The sequence below is a fragment of the Drosophila willistoni genome (genome assembly GCF_018902025.1).
Source record: "Drosophila willistoni isolate 14030-0811.24 chromosome XL unlocalized genomic scaffold, UCI_dwil_1.1 Seg141, whole genome shotgun sequence".
Lineage (NCBI taxonomy): Eukaryota > Metazoa > Arthropoda > Insecta > Diptera > Drosophilidae > Drosophila > Drosophila willistoni.
The window spans coordinates 11,220,949-11,232,702 of record NW_025814052.1 but is presented as its reverse complement, the minus strand read 5'-3'; the positions used below and the strand labels follow the sequence as shown (position 1 = coordinate 11,232,702).

General features: G+C 36.6%; 1 protein-coding gene across 1 annotated transcript; it reads left to right on the top strand.

Moving 5' to 3' along the window:
* Positions 1–299: 299 nt before the first annotated feature.
* On the top strand, positions 300–1,318 carry LOC6641123. The gene is made up of 3 exons (XM_023175328.2): positions 300–761; positions 868–939; positions 999–1,318. Exons 1-3 carry the CDS (start codon positions 411–413, stop codon positions 1,152–1,154), a joined length of 579 nt encoding a protein of 192 aa, XP_023031096.1. The 5' UTR covers positions 300–410; the 3' UTR covers positions 1,155–1,318.
* The last annotated feature ends 10,436 nt before the right edge of the window (positions 1,319–11,754 follow it).

Genomic DNA, 11,754 nt, shown 5'->3' with positions numbered 1-11,754 from the left:
AACAACTGCAAAACTGTTGCCAAAATGACCTCAAATGAGGGTCAGAGGCGGAGAGGTAGAGACGGAGACGGTCTTGCACCAAATGCTAATCATAACTCATACATACATATATTCCCTGTCGAATCTCTTAAATTTTTACAAGTGATTGATGACACCTACCATCTCACTCTTACTCTCGCCCTTTCTCTCTCTCTCTCTCTCTCTTACTCTATCTCGCACTTGAATTTCTGCACACTCATTTGGCAAATATTTTGAAAAAAAAAAGGATGAAGTCATAGCAGGCCTAAAATTTTCAGTCCCAAGGATATACAAAAATTTTTAAATCAATTGCTCACGTGCATTAAATGAAATTTCAAATTTGTTCAATTCCCTATTTTGGTGGCCATTCCGAAAGCTGATAACTAAATCCAATGAGTGACATGAAAAATATCAGTGAGAGCGTAAAACGCTGCCTCAGCCATCATCGTCGACTTAACCAGAATATTGCCGCACTGGAGCATGTGATGGACGATGACTTCTTTAGCAATCCGCACAGACAATGGATTTACCATCGACAGCAACAGCAACAGCAACAGCAACAGCAACAACGACAACGATGTGAGGAATGCGGAGAACAGGACTCAAATGTCGCCCAATTCCGATTCACATTGCCATCTCAATCGCTGGCCGAGGCCAAACATTGGCAATTGCCGCCCTGCAGAATGCCTTTTGCCATGGATGGTCATTCAGTTAGTGAGCACACTTTGCACACTGCCATCGAAGTGAGTTGGTCATAAACTTAAAGTAGATACGATCCATTTTGGACTGAACTTATAGAACTTAATCAATTCATAAAACTTGATCTCTCTCTCTCTCTCTCTTCTATAGAATAATCTAAAGATGAAAAAAGCTATTCAGAGTCTCATAAAATCAGAAGAAAAGTCAATTCACGATCTTAAGGTAGGATCAAAGCAAAGTACTTAAGATGATGATGATGATTATATGCTCTTCTGTTACAGTTGTTATCCAAGTCAGTGACTCAATTAAATAATCCGATATATCATAGTCGTTGTCGTTTGCCATTGGCCGCAGCTCCAACTCCTGCCCCATCGCCCACGCGTTGTCCTGGCAGTCCACGCATTTCCCAGGGCCGTAATTATAGTTGGGGCCTTTAAAATGATGACGATGATCTTCCTCAACGTTTATTTTGTTCTAATTTGGCTAATGTGAAACATGTATATAAAGTAAAATGGCCAGCGCATTACGGACGATGGCCAGAACGCAAGCTTATATGGTTATTTGCGTTTTGACCCGTCCGTGGGCACTGCAACTAGTTCAATTTCTTTTCCTGTGTGCGTTTGTGTGTGTGTGTGTGTTTTTTTTTTTCAATATGCCAAAACTCAAAACTCTGAGCCAGTTCGCACAAAAGTCAGCAGAAGAGTGCAGCAGAAGAGAAGAGACAGTTGGGCAGGGCAGGGCAGAGGCAACGGCAAAAGCAGGCAGACTACCTTGTTATGAATAAGTTAATAATACGGCGGAAGACTACCTTTGTCGTTGGCTCCAGCGCTTATTAAATGATTGAAGACGATGTGGTGGGGATGGAAGGTCGGCAAGGAGAGAAGTTGAAGCTGTTGCGGTTGTGATTGCGGTTGGAGCTGAAGCTGAAGCTATAGCTGGCAGCTCAAGCTGAGGGCCCCCATAAAAAAGGTGGTAACGATTTTCGTTGTTTCCTTTTGTTTTCTTCTGTTTTTGTTGTTGTTGTTGTCGTTCTCCGCCAACTCCTCCTGCTGCTGCTGCTGTTGCTGCTGTTGCTGCGACCGCCACCATCAATAACGACTACGACGACGACGACGACGACGACGATGGCAACAATATTTATGATTTGTTAAGCAACGCCGAACGTGCGAAAGGATAATCACAAGCGCCTGCTGGCACGCCCCCTTCCCATCACAATAAGAGACCGAAAAAGCGCAATGAGAAGCGAAGAGATCGAGCCAAAGACCCTGGACCCAGTCATCATCAACAGGCAAGAGCAAAGTCGTCGTGTGTGAGACATTTCCAAATTGAGTCAATGACTTTTATTTTTATGACTCTTCTCTGCAGTCCATATGGACCTGGACCTGGACCTGGAGCTGGAGCTGATGATGGAGCTGCATTTTGAGCTGAAAATGATTATGAGAGTGAGGGCAGCCGAAAGGCATATCAGAAGCCGGGCCCTGCTGCTGAAAGGAGTTGCGAATTGAGCTATTAGATATATCAATAACAACTATGAGTGACAGAGAGAAAAAAGAGAGAGAGAGAGAGAGAGAGATGGAAATATAGAGATAGAAAGATTCCATTAAGTGTTAAATTTGTCTCTCCTAGAGAAAGAGTTCAAATGCCACCCAGAGTGCCCACCCAATTCGCGCAATCAAATTGAAAGTCTGATCTGATCTTCTCCAATTCCATCATAATTGCATCCACTCGTATTCCTCTTCATCCTCGCTTCGTCCTCGCTTTCGTCCTTGTTTGTCGCTGTCGTCGTCTGTCTGTGTGAGGGCAACGCGGACAATCGACATCAATTATGCACTACAAAATTGTACAAATCATTTTCCTTGACTTCTCTTTTTTTTGTTTCGTACTCTATAAAAGAAATGTCCCTTGGCCTTGGGGTATATTGAATTCCTGAAGAACAGCAAAAGAAACAAATCAAAATCGAACTAAGAGTGTCTTTCCTATGGGCATGGGCTAAAGATATAGGGTATCTGAGAGTCCATACTTTGCAATATAATTTACAATTTTTGTCTTTAGTTTTTGGTATCTGCAGCTGTTGCTGGCAAGGTGGGCAGCTGGCCATGGTAAGGAGGGCGGGGGCCTTGACAAGGGCTCGAGAGCATTTTGACACGGTCGAGGATTAGCAGATGGAAGTGCCTCGGCGAGAGCCACAGAGATGATCATGATGATGATGATGACGATGATTATGACGACGACGACGACGACGTTGACCACGACTACAATGGGTAAAAGAATGAGATGGAGGAGATGGAGATGGAAACGAAGTAGAGGGAAGAGTACCCTGCGCAAATTCTTGGTCTACACATTTAATTTTAATGAGCGCCGCCGTGTCTTATCAATGGCAGGAGAAGGTGGCTGGCTGGCTGGCTGGCTGGCTGACTGGCTGGTGGATGGAGGTAGATTCTGGTGTTGATCTGGTCGATTGCCTGCCATCTGATTGTTAAACTTTTGCTTTGATATCGAGGCAGGAGGCATTAAAATACGTTAACAAGCTGCGTAGCGCCGTCGGCGGCGTTAATGTCGAAATTGGCGCTGTGAAACGAACGTGTTTCTTAATGAAACAAAGCTTGAATTTTAAATGAGCATCATAAAGAACAATGAAAATGCAAGAAACACGGCACAAACAAAGCGAAACACGGCTCGAAGCCGACTAAAATGGCCAACGCAGAAATCTTAAATAAACAATAAAATACAAAAAAAAAAAACAATAACAACAAGAGCCCCCCCTCCCCGACTATCCAAGTCCAACATCCAAGTCCGAGTCCAAATTCAAGACGAAGCCCATGTTCAGTTTTAGGTCCAAGTCCACATCCAAGATCAAATTCTGTGGGCTGTGGTGCCGGATTAAGTAAAAATCTCCAATGGTTATAGATGATTGGATCGCCAAAAAACCAAAATGTACAACAAAGAGACATAGAGAGAGAGAGAGAGAGAGACAGAGAGAGGGAGAAAGAGAGAGAGACAGAGATTTGGGGGCATAACCAATAATATAGAGGCAACAGGCTAAGAAAACGGTTTGAAAGTATAAAGAAAACAAAATAAAATAAAACACAAAACCAAAAATGCGTTATTTTTCACGCGTCGAATAACTAATACTCTGACTCTTTTCCAAATGAATTCCAAATTCTTTCTTTGGGATTTCGATTACTAAAAATGTGCAAATGCCTAAATGAAATATATATAAATACGATTTTGCGTTTAAGATTCTCTAATTTATAAGACAAAAGTCTTGATAAAATTATCAATAAATTGTTATTAATAGATTCATATACTTAAGTATATGTACAAATATATAAGCTAAAACTTATAAAGTTATTAGTTACGACTATTTCAATTTAGATTTAGTAAGTTTTGTCATTTGAAAATCTGTAACTGCAATTTCTTGCACGATTTTCAACGTTTATGTACATTTTTTTCTGGAAAGTGATTTTAAAATTGTATTTAAGACTCGATTACTTATATTTTGGCCAATTTTGGCAATATTCACGTTTCCAGTATAACCAATTCTCAACGGCTTAATGACATTTTGGTATATGCTAAGAGTTGATAAAAAATTTAGTAACACAGTCTGAGAATGAAGATTTTAGGTTGTTAAATTCTTTAAAATATGTAAACCCCTAACTTTTAGAATTTTTAACTTTGCCAATTTCTGACCTATTTTTAATGAAGTAAGTAAGTCGTCTCGCCGACTTAGGTATACCATACACCAGTAAAGCAAATATTTAAAATTTATTAAACAAATGCATTTTCACATGCTTTTTACAAGCATATCTTAGTATCTCGCTCACTCAATCATACGAGCACCCTAGCGCCCCCACCAGCTGACGGCCAACTTCGGCCTTATGGAAAAACGTTTATATGCATAACTCGACTATTTTTTGTCCGATTTTGATCAAATTTGGTATTTGGTATTGCTAGATATTAGTATTAAATTTAAGTGTGCCAAATTTGATTGCATAAGGTAAAAAAATACGGGAGATAATCAAGTTTTTCAAATTACGGGGGCGGAAAAGGGCGTGGCAAAATTTTTACACATACAAAATGTGTGCATTTACTAAGCAAATATACATACCAAATATGGTGTCTCTAGCTGGAATAGTTTTGGAGATAAACGCTTTTTTTAAATTGCGGGGGCGGAAAGGGGCGTGGCAAAAATTTGAAATAAACTTGATCACTCTACATACTACACGAGTCTACATACAAAATTTGGTGGCTCTAGCTCTTATAGTCTCCGAGATCTAGGTGTTCGTACGGACAGACGGACAGACGGACGGACGCACAGACGGACAGACGGACGGACGGACAGACGGACAGACGGACGGACAGACGGACATGGCTAGATCGACTCGGTTGTTGATCCTGATCAAGAATATTCATACTTTGTGGGGTCGGAGATGCTTCATTCTGCCTGTTACATACATTTTGGCGACTTTAATATACCATTTCACCCTATGGGTGTATGGTATAAAAAGATTTGAGTAGATTTTCTATATAGTTTTTCAACGAGAAGCATCAGCAAACTGTAATCCCAAACCGCCAGTTCAATGTTTAAACTAAATAAAGAAATGTACGTTATAATAAATTGTTTATTTATGATATAAATTTCACAAGTTTAGCAAACTATTTTAGTTTCCTCTTATCACGATTTCACACACGAAGAAAAGTCAAACGTTTGATAGGTTTCAGAAAGTCGATTAATAAAACCTTTTATCATCTATGAAAATCAATTAATTTAGCTCTAACCTATTATAATAAATGCTATTTGCTAAATAGATGCAAATAACTTGTTTAGTTAATGTAGTTTAACTAGTTTTACGTAGAACTCGATTTGTTTGCATTTTTAAATTGTCGATGAATTAATTTTGTAACCGAAGCTAACTAATAATAAGTCTTTACTTGTAAATAAATAATAAACTATTTCAAAATTGAATTAAATGAAAAATATTATTGCTCATTCGTTTTTGAATGAATGGGATATACCCATCTGTTGGTTAGAGTATAAAATGATAATCATATGGGAGGGATGGCATGTAAAACTTCGTTTGCGTCGTTGCGGCTTAAAGGATTCACACAAAATGATTTTGCGGTCAAAGATGAAATGAAGCTGAAGATGGACTGAGTGAAATCAAGAGGGGGCGACGAGTTGACGCTATGGTTAAGCTGCTGCTGCTGATGATGATGATGATGATGATGATGATGATGCTCTGGTGTTCTTCTCTCTGGGTTCCGTAAGTTATCCTCTGGTTTCTGCTACTCTGCTCTCCCTGCTCTCTGCTCTCTGGTGTTCTTGTGTTGTGTTGTGTTGTGTTGTGTGGTGCTGGCCATAATTGGTACTCATCTTAATGGCATTAAAATTGCATTATCGCTGTATTTATTGAAACGGTTTGTTTTAACAAGATTAACTCGATGATACCGCCGAAGCAGTCAAGTTAAGTCAGTCGTCAGTCAGACGGGCAGAAGGAGGCATGAGGCAGGGAGCAACAAAAGACCTGGCCACAAAATGATTAACAGCAAAGAGGAGCCGCCGAAAAGAGGAAAGAAAAAAGACGACAACAAAAATCTGCGTGTATACATATATGGACACAGATTCCAAAACCACAGAAACCAAAAAAACCAAAAAAAAAAAAAAAACAGATACCGACACAAAACATAAAGGAAAAAAAAGAAAAAAAAAACAGAAACAAAAAACGGCGTTAAATGTGCGACTCTGATATGGCTTTGTATGTTTCAGTTTCGGTTTTTGTGTGGTCGTAAAAATGTTTATAACATAATTTCATATCATTTAATTTAGATGATTAGCTTTAGATTGAATAATAACAAAAGCTGCCATAACTGATTTGCATTTTGCAGATACAGATACGAATACAGAGAGATATAGATACAGATTTATCATCGGCTAAAAGTTTCATTCTCAAACCGACAGCTGCTGCTGCTGCTGTGGCTGCTGCATTCTGAGAACCTTTTGCCGCTTCCCTTTCGTATTTGATTCCGATACGATTTGGCTCCTAACCTATCGATGAACCGCAACAAATTTCTAGGAAGCATCGCTCATAATTATTATTTATGTATACAAATTAAAAAATACTTTTCCCATGCGTTCAACTCGTTTTCGCTTGCTTTCAAAGTCAAAGTCAACGTGCTGGTATTTATCAGTTTACCTCCATTTCATCACGCTATGAAATGGTAAAAGCAAGCTGAAAGTTAACACTTTCGTTCTTAACACACACAGAGAGAGAGAGAGACACAGAGAAAAATACTAAGAGAAAGATAAAGGAAGAGCCGCTTATCACTTGATTTGACACTGCTCTGAAAGTACTTAAAACAGTTTTTTAAACTACAAAATAGTCGTAAGAAATATTTTATGCTTAAGACGATAAAGATATGCTGTAAATATTTCTGTAGATACTACTAAAATTTAATAATTATCGACGAGAGAAAAGACTATCAGGATTCTTATCCTTTTTTTCCGCTTGAAAACTTAAAAATGATACAAATGTTTAACTAACAGAATCAAATCAAATACCAAAATTTAAATGTCTTTTTGATTGTTATTTCTAGACAGTTGCCCTTAGGCACATTGCCCAATGTCCTTGAAATACATATATTAGAGATCTAAGTTTAGATGTAACATCCTTATTCATTATTAGATTTTCTGCTCTCCTTGATTATAAGATTATAAAAAGTTTTTATTGAAAGTAAAAAACCGATGTTCGCCCAAACAGAACATTATCTTTTCAACACATTAGAAAAGTTTACACTTCTAAGGATATTGACTTAAAAGATTAAATATTCAAACCTGAACACGACTTGGCTCCATCTCTTTCAATACTTTTGATTTGTCTCCATTCTGCCAGATTGATTGGTTTGAAGTTCTCCGCTTCCAAATGAAGACGACATCCTTTTCATCAGCCATAGATAGTCCTGCCCATGTCGAAGTGCAACATTTGAAACACCGCGTTGCTTCTTTCGTTGCTGGTTAGGAGAAACCTAAATTTCACTTACTTTGCCATTCAACTAAATGAATATATACTATACTTATCATCATACTAAGTATATTTCGATCCACCGATTGATCATCCATCCCATTGACGCACGAAACGCGAAACGATTAACGTCCGCGATTTACGATTCCGAATTGCAACTGATGCGATTGATTGCCCAATTAAATTTATTAAATATTAAATGCCCTGGCCAATAAATTAAATGTCAAATGACTTAATTAAGCAATATGTATTAAGGTATACGGGGACGAGCCTACCTTTTTTTTCGGGGGCGTGTTTACAACATAAACCGATAACCCAAAAGATACATATACTTACCCTCAAATGCCCCCATAAACACCCATATTTAACTATCTGTCTATCTAACTATCTAACTAACCATATTCAATGATAAGCTCACTGACAATTGACGACGGCGACGGTCGACCTTGTTGCATCAGCAACTCATAAAAACTACTTTATACGATTGCACCTTTTTGTATTTCCCCCCCCTGCCAGTCATCTTTGTGTTTGTAATTGAAATTGTAATAACTGTAAGTGTCAGTTGTTGTTGTTGTTGTTGTTGTTGTTGTATTACCGCATCATTGGTGGTGGTCGATCGACTGCCATTTCAGATGACTCATCAGGTGGTTGCCCTGTCGAGCAAGCGGCACTATTTCATTTGCAATCTGATTTTGTTTGGCTGTTTGACTGGCCTTTTCCAATTTTAATTCCCATTCCAATTAACAAATGCGAGTCGCGTGCCTTGACGTCATCAACAACAACATTTGTTTAACATGTATTTTTTTTTTTTTGCAAAGGTTGAAATTCCACTGAAGTTGGCATAGGGCTGGCTGACTTACTGGCTGACTGACTTACTGGCTGACTGACTGACTGACTGACTGACTGACTGACTGATTGACTGACTCCTCCACCTACATTCATCGACGTCAAACAGTTTAATAATTTTTAAGAATTTCAGCGGGATTTTTTTCGTTTTCTTTTAAAAGTTTTTTATTTGTTTTGCTTTTGTATTTGTTACACACTTAATGAGACATGTGATGAAATTCATTGGGAAAATTTTTCATGAATGAAAAAGTGTTAGAACATTTGTCACGATCTGTGGTTAAAGGTAAAGGTGATTTTTCTCATTTTGCCTCATCTTGTTGTTGTTGTTGTTGTGGTTGTTATTTTATTTGCTTTAAGTATTTTTCCATATTTTGCGTTAGGTTAGGGATTTTCAGTATCTATTTATAAATCATTTTTTATATATTGTGAAATCATTATCAAGTTTGTGTAATATACAATACAAAGAGTTAATATTAAAACAATGTAAAATGAAAAAAAAACATGTTATAAATTTAAAATGCTTTAATAAACAATATATACACATATTTATAATATAACAAATGAGGATACAAAATATGTAAATATGGCACGTTCTTTGTCAAATGGAATAGGACTGAATTTAAAATTTCTGTCTTCTGATTTTTTAACTTTAGTTCAAGGACTAATGTTGGATTTTTGAAAACTAAAATCAAAAATAAATATATTAAAATATATAAAAAAAAGTATTCTTGACTATTTTTTCTTCTACTCCTTTTTGAAAAGTAAAATCTCTTAAGTTATTTTTATTTCAAGACGACTCCAAAACTCTCCAAGATTGGAGAGGCTTATATATTTGATCTATTCAAATAGTCTAAATAGTATTCATTCCACTAGACTCATTCCCATTCTTATGAACGTTAGGAGATTTAATAAGAACATATATGTACATATATGTACTTATTCTCACTCATTTATTTAGATTTAAATTTATATTTTTCATTGCTTTTTTTCCATATTATTATATTTAGCTTAAAACTAGCTTATTGATTTATTTACAGAGTTTAGACTTAACTTATGTCTGATCAGCTGAGATATTTTATTTACATGTTTAGAAATAAGTTGTTTATAAATTTAGAATTCAATTTATTTCAATTCAATTCAAATCGATTCATTTATATTCAAATAATGCTGCCTAATATTCAAATAATTGATATTCGTTTAATTCATAATTCAAATCAGTTTATAAAATATTCTAAATAAATTAGTATAAAGTTTTGAATCCATTAGAAATGTGAATTGGGTTAAGGAAAATCTAACCGAAAAAGAAAAAGGTTTTTTGTATCCACGACAAGGAAATAACTTTTTGTTCGACATTCGTGAATGTGTTGAGAGGAAAAATTTGCTAGAATATTAAAGTAAGTTTTTGTCATATTCACTTTCTGGCCTCTCAGCTTTTTATTATAGAGTCTTGAGGGCTCGGATAAAGTTTGATTTTCCTTTTTTTTCGCTAGAATTCTGCTATAATTATTGAAATTTGGGTCAAGGCTAATTATATGAATTCCTATCCATATTTTCTCTTACTTAATTCTCAATCTCAAGAAGAAACCTGTTTCATTTCTCACACTTAATATTATGATTTTTTTTAGAGTTGTCATATCATTTTCACATTTTAATTTCGAAAAGAGTTGAAATTTTTTCCTGATGAGTCGAATTGCCATCAAGTCGTTGTTGTTGTTGTTGTTGTTGTTGTAGCCGTCGTCGACGTCTTCGTTGTTGTTGTTGTTGTTGTTGCCGTTGTCGTGGGGCTAATCAATTGAGTTTTTATTTTTATATATCTTGTTGCCAACCAACTTGTTATTTTTACCTCTTCTTCACGCCAATTTGAGGCATTTTCTGTCTCTCTGAATGTGTTTGCTTTGTTTTCGTGTTTTTTTATACCCTTTACAAATGTATGCATTAGTTTTGGTAAGCGATTATAATAGCAATTTTAGTGATTATGAATTTTAAAATATAAACTCCACTTTTAAAGCTATTTTAGATGCCAATACCTACTTAAATGCGTATATATATTATAATAAAGGTTTGGTTTAATTAACATTCTCCTGTTCTCTAAAGAATTCTGCAATTAAAATGAAAAGATGTGAAAATTGTACTTTATTTTTTACAACTGTCTCTTAACTTTTTCAAACAGAAGGGTATTTCAAGATCGGCACATTGAATTTTGGGTGATTTATTCATGTTATATATATGGTTTTTTCTTCTTCATTTTGTAGGTCAAGACTTGGCTTTCGTGACGTCATTGAAGTTGAGGCGCGTGTTTGGAGTCTGGACTTGGGGAACTTGTGGCGTCATCTACTGCCTAAGTATGTATGTGCCACAGACACACTCACTCACACACACACACACACACGCATGGATGACGCATCCACATTAAGTTTACCTTTGCCACACTGAACCATTGCGTAGGTCGTGTGTGTATGTATGTGTGGGGAGTCTAATTGGGTTATTAGGAAATGATTTGATGACGACGACGCCGACGCGACAAATGTTTTTAGTTTGTTTTTGTTTGCTTTTGGTTTATTTTGTTTTTTTTTTTTTTTTGCGCTTTTTTTCATATTTTTGGCATTTGCCATGGTTATAACTGGTTCGAGGGGTAGATACATTTAGAAGTTTTCGTTTTCGTTTTCGTTTAAGTGATTCGTTTTCTATTTTCCACCGAAATGTGATAATATTTTTGATTGATTTCTGTCAAAAATTGATGGCTCAACTTTGGACTGGACACTGGACATTTGCATGTCGTGGGTAACAGATGGTCGACCCAGTTGGTATTCTTGTTCTTTTTTTTTTTTGCTCACCATATCTCTATTTGTTTTTAATTAGGCAAGGTTGTTGCACGGGCGCATTTGTGTGAGTGAGGGCGATGGGTGGTTGGGTGATTGGGTGATTGGGTGGGCGTAATGCCAAATGATTAACACGACTGGCTGCCTGTTTATTGATCTATGCATGTAACATTGTTTGCATACATGGGTAGGTGAAAATCATAACCTACAACTTATTGGGGCTGATTCATACGGCTCGACCTTTGATAAGATGCGAAGTAAGTGTTGACTAATTAATTGATTGATAAGTACCCAAGTGATATATTGTACATATATCTTTACTCAACTAGTTAGTCAACAAGCAACAGCAGTCA